General features: G+C 40.4%; 1 protein-coding gene and 1 non-coding gene across 3 annotated transcripts in view; both read left to right on the top strand.

Moving 5' to 3' along the window:
* Positions 1 to 19,484, top strand: part of LOC126473890 (intraflagellar transport protein 122 homolog) — a 228,456-nt gene that overhangs the window by 104,483 nt on the left and 104,489 nt on the right. For both annotated transcript variants that reach the window (XM_050101240.1, XM_050101231.1), the window contains exons 14-15: positions 16,767 to 16,928; positions 18,430 to 18,596. In XM_050101240.1, the coding sequence (XP_049957197.1) occupies positions 16,767 to 16,928; positions 18,430 to 18,596 (329 nt within the window). The remainder of the gene's footprint in view (positions 1 to 16,766; positions 16,929 to 18,429; positions 18,597 to 19,484) is intronic.
* Positions 3,786 to 3,858, top strand: Trnaa-agc (transfer RNA alanine (anticodon AGC)). Its single transcript has one exon. It is a non-coding gene; the product is annotated as a tRNA-Ala (tRNA).

Raw genomic sequence — 19,484 nt, forward strand, 5'->3', positions numbered from 1 at the left:
CAGATAAACACACCAGAGCTAACATTTAGGCCAAATGGACGAACCTTAAAATGATAGCTTCTCCATATGTAAACAAATGCTGTGTACTTCCTTGATTCAGGATGTAGCATTATCTGGCAGTAAGAACATCTGAGATCACAAGTTGAAAAGAATTTCTTGACATGAAACTCCTGTATAAGCTCATCGACATTTTCTGGATGAGTATGGACAGGAACTATTATCTTAATTATCTGTCTTGTGTCCAAAACTAATTGAACCTCGCCCTCTGGTTTAGGGACAACCAGTTAAGGACTACAGTACGGGCTTGTGGATGGCTCAGTCAACCTCCGATCCAACATTTGTTGCAATTTTTCATCGACAGATCGTCGAAGTCACGAAGGTACAGGATAAATACTTCGACAATATGTACTATGTGGGTACACTTCATAATTACACACATAGCCTTTCACTACACCCGGTTTTTCACTAAAGACATCGATATTCTGCTGCAGTAAGTCTGCCAATTGGTTTCACTGGCGATCTCCAAACAATTAGATTCCGGCATCTTTTGTTAATGTGCATACTTGATAAACCTCTTCTGCATTTGATCTCCAACTCTTCTTGAAATGCCTTACAAGCTTAATTGTTGAACCCCGACAATCTATGGCTACGGTCTTCTCTGATCAGCTCCACATCATCAATGTTAAAAGAAGCACAGCTCGCAGAGAAGTCAGATTTTAGTCCATCTCCTGGATACTATACCCAAAATACAGTCCTTTATTAATTTATTTATTACTAGGAACATGCATAAAGTCGCTACATTTCCTATTCTTAATTCAATAGAGTCTCTATCTTTACCTTTTGTGCCCAGCTACCGATTGCACCTATAATTTCACAATTACTCACAGGAAAGATGTAGTTTCTGGTGTCATGTCAACCTCTCAAACAGTGCTGCGGAAATTGCATTCACATTTGCAAGTATCAAGAATTACTGACTTCTGCATGTATCGCTGGTATAGGAATGGTCATACGTTTGGCTGTGCAATGCTGGACGTCATGCTCAATTTCGTGTACCCCTTACATCACATCTGACCATTTCACAGGGGACGATACGGTCCTCTTTAGTTTAACGGATGAGTTCTGGGTTTGTCAGTGACATCTGTAACCACTGGCGGTTGCTCCCTCTCTAGTCATTTATATTCAGAGATTGCTGGTTAATATTTTGTGGTTGCCAGTTCGGATCATTGCCTTAAAACTGCTGATTATTCCAATTATGTAGGTTGTATTTATTTTAATTCGCGGTTTGCATCGGGTTGAATCTTCGCTTGTTAGGTTTATTTTTCACCCAGCGAGGTTGGAACTGCACCACGTTGGCATTCAATCTTTGGCCACTGTTCAGCTGTTGTTTGTTATGCTGAGGTTGGAAGCCTGGCTCTGGTGTGCTTTACTATTATTATTGCCGCTCGGTCCTGGGTGATATGCAAAGTTCTTGTTTACACTAGTCAACGGCCCATTCCCATGATTTGTAGCTCTTAAGTCTTCGTTTAATAGGTCGATGCCGTCAACGACAGAGAGAAAGTCTTTGACATTGTCTTCGGGAGCATACATGAGTTTTCAGTTATCTCGACTGGTAACTTTGCCTTAATTATCTTAAAAATATCCATCTGTGCGACTGGAGTATCCCAATATCTACTTTTATTCAGTTGCTTCTCAAAGTACCGATGTAAGTTCCCACTCTTGACTGAAAATGGTTCTGGATTTTAAATCTCTTTCTTCCAGTTGTTCTTGAATTCCCTAACACCAATACCTACTCAAGAGCGCGTGTTCAAAATCCTCGTAGGTGCCACAGGTTTCCATAATATCTGTATGCCATAAACTACCTTCCACTCGTACGTAGCTGGTGACAAAAGAAATCTTTTGCGCATCAGTCCATGCATGGGGTAAAATACCTCCAAAACCGCAAATGAAAATGACGGGGTTAACAGTTTTCTTCTCCGGGCGGAAAGCATGAAACTTCCAGTTACTTAGGAGCTTCTCCTCTATTAACATTCGGGCGTATACATTGTTGGGCGATATATTGCCGTAAATAGGGTGAGATACCACATGTGCACTTTTTGTTGTAGGCATTGGGCTATTCATCACTGACGCTAAATTCATCACATTTTGCTTCGTTTCATCAGAAAATGTGATGTGTGTCAGAACCACTTCCTCTTGTTTCCTTTATTGACTTGGAACATTCTTCAATCAATTTGGTTATATTGTCTTTCCACTTCGAGAACTTCTCACCAAATAGTTGGCTTATCACATCACTATCAATCTGGATCCTTGTGGAATCCGATACATTAGCCAGTTGAACATTTTGCACAGCTTGTTGCAGTTGTTCATTAACGCATTGTGTCACCCTCTCTTCTTTAACTGCGACACAATCTGATTTAACAAGTTCCACTTTGGACACAAGAGAATCTATGGTTGCAGTAACATCTTTTACTTCGGTTTGGATTTTAGAGATTTCCTCTGAAACTTTCTCTTGGGACAGCTTAAGATTTAACTTTTTCATAGCAAGATCACTTTGCTGAATGCATAAAAGATGCACTTCGCATTTCAAACTCTCAGAATCCTGTTTGGTTGGGAATGACACAGCCATAGCAATAATATCTTTCATAGTTAGCCTGATATTTCTTTGCTTAGTTACTAGTGCCTCCTGCTGCATAACAAGACCGTAGTGTTTAGTAGAGAGACTTTCCTATTCTACTGCTACAGTATGAACTATAGTGGAAATTTTGTCTTGTTCCACTGCCATTGATTCTTGTGCGGAAGCTATCCTAGACTTTATAATTACATGTTTCCCTAAGACATTTAAGTCTCTTTTTATTATCTACGATAATGATGGAAGCAGACAAAATGAATTAAAATTTGTGCTGCAGCCAGGACTAGAACCAGGGTCTTCTTGCTTGCTAAGCAGAAATGCTAGCCATTACACTACCACAGCACAATGGTCAACATTACTGCACAAACTACCTAAGCTGAGTGCCCTCCCCAACACAAAATTCAATTTATTTTTCCCTTATATATTGTCACTACTGCCAGGGCTCTCCGATATTGGCAAGCACCTCAGCATTGGACGTAATGGGTTGTCCTTGTGCCATTGGTGATCTTAGAATTAAATGTTTCTCTGAGACATTTAAGTCTGTTTTTATCTATGGTAATGATGGAAGCAGTGTTGACCATCATGCGGTGGTAGTGTAATGGTTAGCATTTCTGCCTAGCCAGCAAGAAGTCCTGGCCGCAGCGCAAATTTTAATTCATTTTGTCTGCTTCCACAATTATAATAGATAATAAAAAGAGACTTAAATGTCTCCCAGAAACATTTAATTATAAGATCACCAATGGTACAAGGACGACCCATTACATCCCACTGAGCGAGGTGGCGCAGTGGTTAGCACACTGGACTTGCATTCGGGAGGATGACGGTTCAATCCTGTCTCCGGCCATCCTGATTTAGGCTTTCCGTGATTTCCCTAAATTGCTTTAGGCAAATGCTGGGATGGTTCCTTTGAAAGGGCACATCCAATTTCCTTCCTCATCCTTCCCTCACCCGAGCTTGCACTCCGTCGCTAATGACCTCATTGTCGACGGGACGATAAACACTAATCTCCTCCTCCTCCTCATTACATCCAGTGGTGGGGTGCTTGCCAATATCGGAGAGTCCTGGCAGTAGTGACAATACATAAGGGAAAAATGAATTGAAGTTTGTGTTGGGGAGGGCACTCAGCTTCGATAGTTCGTGCAGCAATGTTGACCATCGTGCTGTGGTAGTGTAATGGTAAGCATTTCTGCCTAGCAAGCAAGAAGACCCGGGTTCGAGTCCCGGCAGCAGCACAAATTTTAATTCATTTCGTCTGCTTCCATCACTATCCTAGATTGTTCAGTTGCTACCAATTGCACTTTAGCAGACATTGATTGTTGATTTGCAGTTAACATCTGCACTGCTTGGTATATGCTAAGTAAAAGATGTTTAATGTTAAACTCCTCAGTCCTAGCTGTGGTCATTTCAGGTGCTGAACTATCAATGGAAAGGACTTCCTCAACTGACTGAATATTGTCCATTGTATTCTGTACCCGTTCCATTCCTGACTGGGCATGTCTCCTAACCATAATCACTAAACAAAAAAATCTTCACACTACCCACATAGTTTCAAAATACACACATAAAATCAGTACAAATCTGCACATGAATTTTTTTTTAAATATACATGTTTAACTAGCAGCCTGGACATTCAGGTGATCTGTTGAGATGAACCATACAGTATCAGTTGCTGGTCCCTCTGTTCCTGTTGTGGTCCCGAACAAGGACAGGGTTGCAATACTGAAACACATGTTATAGTACATTTCTTACCAATATCTAAAAACAAAGATGATGTGACTTACCAAACGAAAGCACTGGCAGGTCGATAGACACACAAACATACACACAAAATTCAAGCTTTCGCAACCAATGGTTGCTTCATCAGCCTAGGTCTTCGTGGCAAACGAATCTGCTCCAGTCCGGAATCCCTGAACCACTACACCAACAACCTGAAAACAGTTTTCGCATCCCGCAACTACCCTCCCGACCTGATACAGAAGCAAATAACCAGAGCCACTTCCTCGTCCCCTCAAACCCAGAACCTCCCTCAGAGGAACCCCAAAAGTGCCCCACTTGTGACAGGATACTTTCCGGGACTGGATCAGACTCTGAATGTGGCTCTCCAGCAGGGATACGACTTCCTCAAATCCTGCCCTGAAATGAGATCCATCCTTCATGAAATCCTCCCCACTCCACCGAGAGTGTCTTTCCACCGTCCACCTAACCTTCGTAACCTCTTAGTTCATCCCTATGAAATCCCCATACCACCTTCCCTACCCTCTGGCTCCTACCCTTGTAACCGTCCTCGGTGTAAAACCTGTCCCATGCACCCTCCCACCACCACCTATTCCAGTCCTGTAACTTGCAAGGTGTACACGATCAAAGGCAGAGCCACATGTGAAAGCACCCACGTGATTTACCAAGTGACCTGCCTACACTGTGAAGCTTTCTATGTGGGAATGACCAGCAACAAACTGTCCATTCGCAGGAATGGACACAAGCAGACAGTCTTTGTTGGTAATGAGGATCACCCTGTGGCTAAACATGCCTTGGTGCACGGCCAGCACATCTTGGCACAGTGTTATACCGTCCGGGTTATCTGAATACTTCCCACTAACACCAACCTGTCAGAACTCCGGAGATAGGAACTTACCCTTCAGTATATCCTCTCTTCTCGTTACCCACCAGGCCTCAATCTCCACTAATTTCTAATTTCAATTTGTCGCCGCTCATACCTCACCTGCCTTTCAACAACATCTTTGCCTCTGTGCTTCTGCCTCGACTGACATCTCTGCCCAAACTCTTTGCCTTTACAAATGTCTGCTTGTGTCTGTATATGTGCAGATGGATATGGGTGTGTGTGCGAGTGTATACCTGTCCTTTTTTCCCCCTAAGGTTAGTCTTTCCGCTCCCGGGATTGGAATGGCTCCTTACCCTCTCCCTTAAAACTCACATCCTTTCGTCTTTCCCTCTCCTTCCCTCTTTCCTGATGAAGCAACCGTGGGTTGCGAAAGCGTGAATTTTGTGTGTGTGTTTGTGTTTGTTTGTGTGTCTAAAATATATATATATATATATATATATATATATATATATATATATATATATATATATATATATATATATATATATATAACTTACCAAACGAAAGTGCCAAACGCTTCATCAGGAAAGAGGGAAGGAGAGGGAAAGACGAAAGGATGTGGGTTTTAAGAGAGAGGGTAAGGAGTCAATCCAATCCCGGGAGCGGAAAGACTTACCTTAGGGGGAAGAAAGGGCAGGTATATATACACACACACACACACACACACACACACACACACACACACACACACACACATATCCATCTGCACATACACAGACACAAGCAGACATTTGTAAAGGCAAAGAGTTTGGGCAGAGATGTCAGTCGAGGCAGAAGTACAGAGGCAAAGATGTTGTTGAAAGACAGGTGAGGTACGAGCGGCGGCAAATTGAAATTAGTGGAGATTGAGGCCTGGCGGATAACGAGAAGAGAGGATATACTGAAGGGCAAGTTCCCATCTCCGGAGTTCTGACAGGTTGGTGTTAGTGGGAAGTATCCAGATAACCCGGACGGTGTAACACTGTGCCAAGATGTGCTGGCCGTGCATCAAGGCATGTTTAGCCACAGGGTGATCCTCATTACCAACAAACGCTGTCTGCCTGTGTCCATTCATGCGAATGGACAGTTTATTGCTGGTCATTCCCACATAGAAAGCTTCACAGTGTAGGCAGGTCACTTGGTAAATCACGTGGGTGCTTTCACACGTGGCTCTGCCTTTGATCGTGTACACCTTCCGGGTCACAGGACTGGAGTAGGTGGTGGTGGGAGGGTGCATGGTACAGGTTTTACGCCGGGGACGGTTACAAGGGTAGGAGCCAGAGGGTAGGGAAAGTGGTATGGGGATTTCATAGGGATGAACTAAGAGGTTACGAAGGTTAGGTGGACGGCGGAAAGACACTCTTGGTGGAGTGGGGAGATTTAATGAAGGATGGATCTCATTTCAGGGCAGGATTTGAGGAAGTCGTATCCCTGCTGGAGAGCCACATTCAGAGTCTGATCCAGTCCCGGAAAGTATCCTGTCACAAGTGGGGCACTTTTGGGGTTCTTCTGTGGGAGGTTCTGGGTTTGAGGAGATGAGGAAGTGGCTCTGGTTATTTGCTTCTGTACCAGGTCGGGAGGGTAGTTGTGGGATGCGAAAGCTGTTTTCCGGTTGTTGGTGTAATGGTTCAGGGATTCCGGACTGGAGCAGATTCATTTGCCACGAAGACCTAGGCTGTAGGGTAGGGACCGTTTGATGTGGAGTGGGTGGCAGCTGTCATAATAGAGGTACTGTTGCTTGTTGGTGGGTTTGATGTGGACGGACGTGTGAAGCTGGCCATTGGACAGGTGGAGGTCAATGTCAAGGAAAGTGGCATGGGATTTGGAGTAGGACCAGGTGAATCTGGTGGAACCAAAGGAGTTGAGGTTGGAGAGGAAATTCTGGAGTTCTTCTTCACTGTGAGTCCAGATCGTGAAAATGTCATCAATAAATCTGTACCAAACTTTGGGTTGGCAAACCTGGGTAACCAAGAAGGCTTCCTCTAAGTGACCCATGACTAGGTTGGCGTACGAGAGGGTCATCCTCGTACCCATGGCTGTTCCCTTTAATTGGTGGTATGTCTGGCCTTCGAAAGTGAAGAAGTTGTGGGTCAGGATGAAGCTGGCTAAGGTAATGAGGAAAGAGGTTTTAGGTAGGGTGGCAGGTGATTGGCGTGAAAGGAAGTGCTCCACTGCAGCGAGGCCCTGGACGTGCGGAATATTTGTGTATAAGGAAGTGGCATCAGTGGTTACAAGGATGGTTTCTGGGGGTAACAGACTGGGTAAGGATTCCCGGCGTTCGAGAAAGTGGTTGGTGTCTTTGATGAAGGATGGGAGACTGCAAGTAATGGGTTGAAGGTGTTGATCTACGTAGGCAGAGATACGTTCTGTGTGGGCTTGGTAACCAGCTACAATGGGACGGCCGGGATGATTGGGTTTGTGAATTTTAGGAAGAAGGTAGAAGGTAGGGGTGCGGGGTGTTGGTGGGGTCAGGAGGTTGATGGAGTCAGGTGAAAGGTTTTGCAAGGGGCCTAAGGTTCTGAGGATTCCTTGAAGCTCCACCTGGACATCAGGAATGGGATTACCTTGGCAAACTTTGTAAGTAGTGTTGTCTGAAAGCTGGCGCAGTCCCTCAGCCACATACTCCCGACGATCAAGTACCACGGTCCTGGAACCCTTGTCCGCTGGAAGAATGACGATGGATCGGTCAGCCTTCAGATCACGGATGGCCTGGGCTTCAGCAGTGGTGATGTTGGGAGTAGGATTAAGGTTTTTTAAGAAGGATTGAGAGGCAAGGCTGGAAGTCAGAAATTCCTGGAAAGTTTGGAGAGGGTGATTTTGAGGAAGAGGAGGTGGGTCCCGCTGTGACGGAGGACAGAACTGTTCCAGGCAGGGTTCAATTTGGATATTGTCTTGGGGAGTTGGATCATTAGGAGTAGGATTAGGATCATTTTTCTTTGTGGCAAAGTGATATTTCCAGCAGAGAGTACGGGTGTAGGACAGTAAATCTTGGACAAGGGCTGTTTGGTTGAATCTGGGAGTGGGGCTGAAGGTGAGGCCTTTGGATAGGACAGAGGTTTCGGATTGGGAGAGAGGTTTGGAGGAAAGGTTGACTACTGAATTAGGGTGTTGTGGTTCCAGATTGTGTTGATTGGAATTTTGAGGTTTTGGGTGGAGTGGAGCTGGAAGTGGGAGATTGAGTAGATGGGAGAGACCGGGTCTGTGTGCAATGAGAGGAGGTTCAGGTTTGCTGGAAAGGATATGAAGGGTGAGTGAGTTGCCTTTCCGGAGGTGGGAAACCAGGAGATTGGATAGTTTTTTGAGGTGGAGGGTGGCATGCTGTTCTAATTTGCAGTTGGCCTGTAGGAGGATGCTCTGAACAGCCGGTGTGGATGTGGGAGAGGAAAGACTGAGGACTTTTATTAAGGGTAGGAGTTGACAGATGTGTTCATTGGCTGAGTTGATGTGTAGGTGAAGGATTAGGTGGGTGAGGGCAATGGATTGTTCAGTTTGGAACTGGTATAGGGACTGATGGAAAGATGGGTTACAGCCAGAGATGGGAACTTTAAGTGTGAGGCCTTTGGGGGTAATGCCAAATGTCGGACAAGCTTGAGAAAATAAAATATGGGAGAGTGTAATCTGGCTAGGGCTAGGCTCAGTAAAAAAAGAGTCGAAATTGCTATGAGCAATTTTTCATCTTCAATACTGTGAAGCAAATCTCTTCTCCCGTAAGCTCTTTGCTTGCCATATTTTGGGAAGTGATAATATGGACCAAAACAAAACAAAAGTGTCCAGTAAACATGTGCTCTAAAATACATACCTTAAGAGCTATGAGCACTTGTTCATCTGCATTACTTTGGAACACAATTCTTCTAATGAACAAGTGCTCATAACTTCTAAGGTATGCATTTTTAGAGCACATGTTTACTGGACATTTTTTTCTTGTTTTGGTCTATATTATCACTTGCCAAAATATGGAAAGCAAGAAGCTTGCAGTAGATGAGATTTGCTTCACAGTATCAAAGATGAAAAATTGCTTGTAGCTCTTAAGGTATGCGTTTTTGTCCCAATGTTTACTGATACCTTTTTGCTTCTAGTATTGTGTACTTTCAATGGTATGTGTTTATGCCATTAATTATGATACTCCTTGTCTATGCAAATTTATCTGACACCCAGAAAAAACAATCTCCAATAGCCATTCTTTATCTCCAAGAATTGCAAAAAAGTCTAGGTGCTTTTTTTTCTCTCAGCAAAGAGCGTTGTCATCTTAATTACGGTAGCACATCATCGCTGGTACATGCAGCCGGAATACTACAATAATTTATATTATGTGGGGACATTACAGTGTTTACACATGAGGGACCAGACAGTTTTGTTCCAACTTACTGCAGTGGACAGGTATTGTGTGTTGCCTGACTTGCATGTACCCTGCATGAGATAGCTGTCTTGCAGATCCTCTAATCTCCTTATGGTACCATCAGCTGTCTACACATAACAGTATTTTTTCAGCTAGCTGTTGTGTTTTTGCATCAATCCACAAACCAATTTACAGTTCATCAACTTTGCATCTTTTGATTTTACACTTTTATTGTTTGAACACAAAACGTTTATCCACATTATGGAACAATAATTTTCAATGCATGTAGAAAATTACCACCTTTTATAAACTATAATTGTGATGTAATTGTTAACTTCATGTACATATAATCATCATAACCCCCAGCTGCATGACTTAATGACCATCTCTGAGGAGCAGATGATTTTAAAGTGTAATTATTATTCTATTCTACTGATCATGTTATGTTCAAACTTAGGATTCCTACACACCTGATTTTCATGTAATTCTTCAATTTGTCCTACTTCTTGAAGCACACTCACTTTTGAAGAGGTACCTTGCAGAACGAGCAGATGTAGCAGGTTTTCTTCCTCAACTTACGTGTGCTGCAAACTATGCAGGGTGTGGTCCCTGGTCCGACAGTTGCCTCCAATTTGTGTTTCCTCATATCCCCTAATGGTCTTTAAGGATGGTCCTGTTTAGGTGTTTCAGGATGTGGGAGTTTTATTGGGATCTTTGTCTTCTCCTCCATCATCCTCCAGATCATTTACTTCTGGCTGTTGAGTTGATACCCAGCATCTGACTGTCTCCAACAGGAATACCTTGTGCTTCTTTTCAGGGTTCCATGCTCTGTACACTATGAAGCCATTGATTAGGACACAGTTGGTCAACCAGAGGATTATCTTCTTGTTCCATTCAACAGTCTTTCTCAGGATTGAGTAGTACAACAAATACTGGTCTGCTCTGTCCACACCCTTCATGTATTTACTGTAATGAAGAATACAGCCAGGCTTCTTCACAACACATCTGTTACTGAATGTGCAGTGATAACCATTCGTACCACCCACTTGTCATTTCAAACTTGTAAAACCACATTTCCCTTCCGGCAGCACATTCTTTCCCCTTTCTTGAAATTGTTTACAGCAGTTGAAAACTAAGGTGGAAGTCCCCTATTGGCCCTTATTGTCCCACAAACCCAAGTCTTCCATGTAAGCAAGTTGTCTGCAACTGTCGCACTGTTGTAGTAGTTGCCTAATAGACATGATGCCAGATGTGTACATGTGGTACCAACAGAGCAAAAATGATTTTGTCCACTCAGTTCCCTTCCCCACCATATATTTCTAATGTTACATATGTAACCTGTTGTGGCCTCACATACCATTCACATAAGTTGGCCACATTTCACCAGCTTTCCAGGATTATAGGTCCTAAACTATAGGTGACCTCTCCCAAGATATCATGGACTCATCAAGTGATATCTCCTGGGTAGGTTTATATACGGTCTGAAAATTATCCACAAAATGCCAGAGAACTGATTGACCTTATAGTGCCTGTCTGCCATTGTGAATTGTCAGTAAAGTGCCAAGCATTTCGTGCCTGTTCCCATCGTTTGTGACTCATCAGCTGTGTAATGATGAGAGTCTCAGTCAAAGGGTCTGTGCTCCAGTACTCCCGTCTGTGCTCCAGTACTCCCGATAACTGTCCTTCCTAATTTGTGTCATCACAAGTATGATCACTAAAAATTGTTTCATTTTAGCAACTGAAATGTCAGTCCACTTTAATTTCTTGAGTGATACTTTGTACTTATGTAAATTCTGACTGTAATATAGGTTAGATTGTATTATTAAAATATAAAATATTCACCACAAAGAAGCTAGCTACAGCCTCTGATATTCTACATGGCTCATTGGGAACAAATGTAAGGTCTGGCTGACCTTCAAAAAGTTCTAAATGTGTAACTGGATTGTCTTTAGTATAGACATTGCTTGCATCCATGTAAGCAAACGTCTGTCTCGTCATCACTACTAGCATCACTGTCCCTCATCAACACATGTTGCTGTTTCTGATGTTTAGTTGGTACATAGGATTCAAACACAACAGATTTCCATGCCCTGTCAGCCACTGCTGGTCACTATAATACAGAGATCGCCAGGGTCTGTCATCAGTGTGTTACATTTTCATGCATGAGTCTGTCAAGTTTTTGGAGGACATCCTTTAGAGGCAGGAGCACTAGGCGAGCTTTGAAGAAGTACAGGGTAGCTGTTGCTGTAAGAATGATGTGAGCTTTGAAATCAGTTGCCTTTATTTGAGCTTATCTGTTGCAGGGAGCCTTAAGAGTGGTACAAGGTCCTTTGAATTGTGTGGTTTGTACTGTTTCAGGAACTGTAAACACAAAAGTATTGGATGAGGCAACCACCAAAATAGCACTAGTGTCAAGGACTAACATCACTGCGTGTTTGCCTATGTACACATCCAAGTACATTTACTAGGCTGCATTCTAAGAACTCTACACTGCTGTAAAGTTATCATTCACTAAGTTCACTTCCACAGGTTGGGACACATTTCCAGTGGAGCTGCTAAAACATACTTCTTACAAGTGTCCTTTTTGCAACATGTGTTGCATGTGGCATGCCAGTGTGGATGTTTGCTGCATGTTTTGCAGGAAGCAGTATTTAGATCAGGTAAACGGTGCTGCCACCAGCATGGCATGTAGCCTCTGGTATGAATAAAGATGATGTTGTCTGGGACGCAGGGATGATGAGAGCCCTGCCAGAGGTGGTGTGACATCATGCATGACTGCTGCCAGAGAGCTCGACTCTGCAACTGTGTCTTCTGTAATAAACAAACACTAGACTGCACGGGCAATTACATCGGCTTGTCCTTGTAACTAATTCCCTTTACTTACTTTGTTGCACTTGATAGCTGGAATCTCTTCTCTTAATCATTGAAACTGGCTGAAAACAGTTGAATACAAAAGGATAGCCTCAGTAATGTAGCCCACACAGTATATAGAATTGAATTTCAGTTACTTTTAATGCTGCTTTTGATACGTTAAAAGTTACTATTTATGACCAGTTCCAGACTCACAAGGTGCTGTTAAATGCAGGTAAACAAATAGCCATATACTGCACTTATTCATAATGCTTTCTGTATAGTCCACATGCAGTAGGCCTAACCTTGCTCGAGATAATTAGTAACTTTAGTGAGGCATAAGAACAATTAACATTGTAGTCATAGAGTTAAACACTACGTAAATTGGCAGCACAGTCCCACTAGAATAACACAGCGTCTTTCAGGTTGAGCAGAGACACCAAAATTAAAGAAGTTTGCAGTGTAATCGTATGTTCTTATTAGCTGGCAATTGGTCATCACGGTCCTGGTTGGTCATTGTTTGGATCTAATACTGTCAACTGCATCACATGCAGATTCACAGTAAGAATAAGTAGAATTTAATGTCACTAAGTTATTAAGAGACAAACGACAGGACATGAAATTCAACTTGAGCACGGTACTTTTTATGAGCTTTCAAGTCTATAATGGACTGACTGCAGCAAACTTTCCCATACCAACCTACATAGCTGTTGCTTCTATGATTTCTGGCTGCAGATTGCAGACTCTGGGTATCAGTTGATCTTATAAAGACTGGGGTGAGAACAAACTGTTATTTCGTAAACTACATAACACTTTGAAAATCGGCTGGGTAGTATTTGGCTGTTTTGAATGAACTGCAAACTTTTACTACAATTTGGATTATAAAAAATGTGACTGGTTAGAAATTTAAAAATATATGGATGCAATTATGGGTCCATGGTGTGAATCATCATGTTTACAAGTGCCACACTGAAAATCATAGTAAATTACATTATTAATTAGTGACTTAGTTAATTAGTGCTGTATGTTATATTGTACAAAAAATTAAGGTTTTTTATTATTTTGAGCTTTTCCTCATTACAGAGGTTTATCTCCAACATAATAATTTACTTGGAAATTACAATACAAACAATAAACGTTCTTAAACTATAATCTCAAAATATTTCTCCAGGTGTTTCGATCTTGTGTGTCCTCTTCCTCTGCGCCCATTCTCCTCATTATGTGCTGTACATTTTGGAGCCAGGTTGTCATAGGTCGTCCTCTTCTTCTTCTCCCCTCCGGTTCCCACTCCAGTATCAATTTTGGTATTCTGGTTTTCTCCATTCGTCGTACATGCCCGTACCACTGTAATTTCTTCCTATCCATTACGTCATATATTCTTTCTTTTATTTCCATTCTCCTTATTACTTCGGTGTTCCTTATCTTTTCTTTCCTGGAGATTCTTGCCGATCTTCTTCAAAAGTCCATCTCTAGAGCTTGTAATTTTTTAATGTGCTTCATGTTAATTGTCCAGGTCTCCGTTCCATACAGAACCACACTCTCTAATATGGATTTGTATATTAGCTTTTTAGTTCTGCTCATTACATTCCTGCTCCATAAGACTGAGTTTAGCATCCCAATGACCCGCCGTCCGCTACTAATTCTTTTATTGATTTCTGACTCTGATTTTCCCTCGATTTCTAAAATGGATCCTAAATAACAGAAAGTGTTTATCTTTTTGATTTTCTTTCCTTCAATGTATAGCTCATCTGAATCATTAGTCAAGTATTCTGTTTTTTGGTAATTAATCTTCAAACCCCAAGTTTTGTATGCTACTGCTGGTTGGTTGCACATATAGTTAGCATCCTCCCCATCTTGTGCTACGACTACTTGATCATCAGCAAATAATAAATGATGTAGGTAAACTCCATCTCTTATTTCGAATCCCATACTATTTCATTTACGAGACCATGTTCTAAGGCTAATATCTATATAGATTTTAAATAATGATGGTGACATGGGACAGCCTTGTAAAAGGCCTTTGCTTGTTCTAAATTTCTGTGAAAGTTTATTACCAACTTTCACTTGGCAAATGTTATCTTTATACATCTGTTGTATTATTTTAATCATAGTAAATTACATTATTAATTAGTGACTTAGTTAATTAGTGCTGTATGTTATATTGTACAAAAAATTAAGGTAACAGAAGTAAGTAGTCGAACATCAGAGCCAAAAGGTGCTTAGGGCAAAATCTGCAATTAAAATTGGTACAGTAGTGTCTTAGATCTTAGTATTTCATAAGGTCATATATATTTTCAAGTACTTTTAAATATGTCACTGGAAAGTCAGAATGCTTAGCTTTCGAATAGTATAGGTCATTATATTGGATTCTGCCAATTAGCTTATACGGTTTATTGACTTATTCAATGGTAGTATTACCTTCAGTTAACTATAACTTTTGATTAACATAATCTATAGCCAAACTGATGGTATCAGTGGAATCAGTACAGGGGGAAGAATAAACAGAATAATAAATATAAACTGCACTTTGCTGGATAACTAATTTGCAGGTTTTCATGTACTTATCACACATTACAGAAACAACTGTATTGGAGATATAATAAACTTGGAAAACTTGGGGCGTATAACATAACATAACAGCTGGGAGCACCCACTTGTTACATCTCAACCTATTCACAATACAACCATCAGAGAAAGATCCAATTTCCTCAATGTGTGATTCCTTCAGTCTGTATCTTCGTGAGGTACACTGCAATGTCTGAGATTAAAAAGTAAATGCACAAACATTCACAATTGCAATTTCTACTTAATCCATGTATATCGTTGGCCCAGTCCACATAAGATTCAATCAGAACCTTTTTTCACTGTCAGAATTCTAACCTGTCTGCAATAACATATGTCTTGATGTGAAATTGTTCTTGTGATAAAGAAAATATTCTAGGCTGTTCAAGTTCTGCCTGATTTGTTAGTGGCTCTAGTTTTTGTATTAGATTATACAATTCAGGGTTTCCTGTCAAGTACATAGCCTTTTGCCTTGACATGTCAGAAATATGGCATACCGTGGAGTGTAACTGCAATCATTGGTGGTAAGTTTCTCACCCTTCACTTTGTTCATTAAAAGATTGTAAAATGGCATTGAAGATGCACCTGTCGCTTTCACTAACACTTTTACTGCCCATGACGTTGCTGCCATTAGTTCTTGATAACTCCTCACAATCTGCATTAGTAGTGGACGTGGTTGCTCTGTGGTTGAAGATCCGTAGTCTCACCTAATCAAAAAATGTTCAAAGTATAAATTGAAAGTGTCAGAATTCCCAAGTTGTCTACCGTCAGAAGTATCGACGACTCACTCCAGTTTACTTGGCAAACTGAGATATGTTATAGAACTCTTCCCAGGGCAGTGCAAGCAATCTAAGGAAGAAGTGCAGCCAAAATCTATTTCTTACAGTGTCAGGAGACCAGCCAGTTACTAACAGTGTCTGAAAAATGAACATCTGTAAACCAAGACCATAGTCAGAACCAAAGTAATAGACCGACCAGCACGCATTTTCACTGCATCAACACTGTGATTGAATTACCCTGGGCTGGCTTATATGGGGGATTCTGGTAAGCGCGGCCTTGTGAGAGGGCGCTCCTGGTAGCAAGCACCATATGGGTAGTGGCGCCACAGCAGTTGACAGTAATGTTTGCCAGCTATTCTGATTCCATAGTGATGTCAAGTGGCATCAGTATTTCATTTTATTATGAAGTAGTGATACACAATATGTAGATCATGAATAAGAGCACCAGATGATATTAAAAAATTAAGCTCCATCCGAACTGGCCTTGGAAGGCCGAACGGTACCAACTGGCCACCATATCATCCTCAGCCCACAGGCGTCACTGGATGCGGTTATGGAGGGGAAAACGGTCAGCACACACTCTCCCTGCCGTATGTCAGTTTACGAGACCTCAGATAATATTAAACCAGATGAAAAAATACACAAACACTATTAAAAATAATTCTGCAGTCAACAGTAACATGCAGCTTGCACAAAAGATCTCAAAATATTCTTAAGTTGTTTACTATCTGTTGTATGTTTGTTAATAAAATTTATTAGAGAATAAAATGAGTCTGACCCACCAAAATTACTTTATTCATGATTTTGATTACTTCTTGTCCAGAAGCAATATGTGTACACTGTCCTTTATCAAATATATTGTTATTTTTTTAAAGAAATAGTATTAAGAATGTGCATTAATGATTTTAATATAAATTATCCTTACCAAGCTGTATGCAAACTTATGTGGCAGAATTTATTGCTGTTCACATTTTGAAAATAATATTTTATACCATAATGTTGCTTTATATTCAGGAAAGATTACGTAAAGGAGAAAAGGATAAGGAAATGTTCATTGCAGATATATTAGCTTTTCGTGGAAAATTCAAAGAAGCTGCCCGGGTGTACCAGCGTTTGGGTCAAGAGCAGAGAGCTCTTAATATGTACATTGATTTGCGTATGTTTGACTTGGCACAGGTAAGTGGTGAATATATTTTACTTCACAAAATTTTTCTTCTTATTTTCAATATTACAGAATTGACTAGTTTTTCCACTGTGTCTGGAGATGGGAAATGTGCTTCAGAAAGTAATTTTTTGAAATTCAGTTTGAGGTTTAAGTTGGTATGTAAAATCTTTAGTAACTACTGACGACCTATTGAAATCTAGTACATCAAAGACACAATAAACAATCTTCAGAACTTCATGAAGAATCATGATCAATCATTTTCAGCAGTCCAACTAATCATAATTGTAAAACAGTCTGTTTGATGCAAGTTTAATGCTTGTATAAAGGAGCCCTCACACACTCAATATTTATTATACAATACTGAGTACTGTGCAGTAGTACTGATCACCGGAGATTGGTGTAGATGGTTTTTTGCAGTATTTCGGACAAAACTGCATAACTTTAAAAATAGTGATGCTCACTCAGTATATTGTGTTCTATATTGGATCATTTAAGGGTGGAAGTGTGTAATACACAGCAGTTTCTGCTAAGATGGAGAGAAATTCAGTTCACTCCAAGCAAAATACCACAAAGAACTGAAAAAAATAAATGCCAAAAGATCAGGAGTTGGGCCGGAAAATGTACATGAAAGCTCTGTGCGGTACTTTGGTTAAGAAATATGGGATACCTCATTGTCCACAGTAGTTGAGACAACTGAAGATCATGGTGCCATGATAGTAAGCAGAAATATTTATTTTACTTGTAACAGTTCTCAGAACGGACAAATAAAACCAGATCAGCTGCCATTGTGTATACTTGTTTTTATTTTGTGCACAGTAGTCACAGCACAGGCATTAGATCATGTAAGCTTTCAATCAGTAAATAATTGTTTTGTTTAGTTTAGTTTAGAACAGTTTGTTACAGTAAATATATACATAGAAAACATCACATGTACATGATAAATTACACAGTTCACTTGTTTAATTTGTGATTAATTATCATTGTGATTAATATATCTATGCTGCTGTGAATTAGCCCCTGGTCCATTAAAATGTTTACTGGAAGCTGTATCGACTCATTTCACCTGTTCTGCGTATGTTTTGCTAGACAAGTAACTTGAACTCAATACGCATATATTCCATATAATCAAGTACCAACATGTTCGCTATGAAGGAGAGCTCTAGCTGACAGTTGCCAGACATAAATATTGCACAATATTATTGTACTGTTCTTGGCCTTGTGTCAATAACAATAATGACAGTGTGAGGGCCACTTAGGTATCAATTCTAGCCTATGTTTGGTTCTGTACAGAAAAAATTGAAAATTGTATTTACAGAGTTGAGTGAACAGTACCTAGGAATATAAAATTTTTCTTGAAGTTTGTGTGGTTATCAATGTGGGTGTAAAAGTTGTTGAGTTGTTCTCTCTTTTTTTTCGCTGCTGAAGAAAGACGCTAGTTTTTAAAATAGTTTTAGTGAACTATATGTTTGATTTTTATATATATAATTTTCCTTTTGTCATCTACTTCAACAGGATTACCTAGGTGCTGTTGATAGCGTTGATCGTAAAGCATTGATTCGCAAGAAAGCTGACTGGGCGAGGAATATTAATGAACCTCGAGCAGCAGCGGAGATGTATCTCTCATCTGGTGATACAGAAAGAGCTATTGAAATTATTGGCGAAAATGGCTGGATTGACATGTATGTACATTCGTATTATAGTTTTACAGTACATTAAGCAAACTAGCTGAAGAGTACAAGGAATGTTACTGTGGAAAAGATCTAGTAAATATTACGATCAAGAACATACATGCATGTGGCAAGTACTCATTTACAAGTAAATATTAATAATTTCATATTGTTTTAATTTTGTGTGAGGAACTGTAGCATTAATATGTAGTTGACAGTATAGAAGATGATGAAACATTACCATCTCAAGGCAGCAGAGGAACAGAATGGAAATTATCATGAGTTGAAGGATTAATTTTTTTTATTTCAAATTATGTTCCAAAAAATAATGTTGTTTTTATTAACAGAAAACATCCTATAATGAATGACATTACATGCAGAGATATTAAGATAGCTTATAAAACTCAAAATAATAAATTACAGTTTTTCGAAGATTAGCATTAATAAAATCCTGAGTATACTTGTGCTCTGGACTTTGACTAAATTATCCTGAAACGTGAAGTAATTTTTTAGTTTCTGTGTAGTTATGAAGTCGAAGCACGTATTTCACAGTTGGTTACTGTGAACATAAATCTTGGGAGGAGCTGGTTGGAGCACAGTGGATGTATTTATCTCATTTTGCTGATGAGCACTTTCACTCAATTTATGAACTGTTGTCATTTTGAGTCTCTAATGAAGTAATTCTTCTTACTTTCTGAGTTACTAAATTCAGTGTCAAACTCAGAATCACTGTAGCAATCCTTTTACAAAAGCACTGCCTAAGCAACAATACAGGCCAGAGGCTGAAAGCGCGTGTTTTGTTGTCGAGTATCCAAAGCTGCACACAGTAAACACGATATCTAGTGACAGCTACTATATCAGTGGGTAGCTGGATTTTGGTGTGCATGTTGGAGTTCTGGA

This window comes from Schistocerca serialis, chromosome 1, assembly GCF_023864345.2.
Source record: "Schistocerca serialis cubense isolate TAMUIC-IGC-003099 chromosome 1, iqSchSeri2.2, whole genome shotgun sequence".
Taxonomy (NCBI): Eukaryota; Metazoa; Arthropoda; class Insecta; order Orthoptera; family Acrididae; genus Schistocerca; species Schistocerca serialis.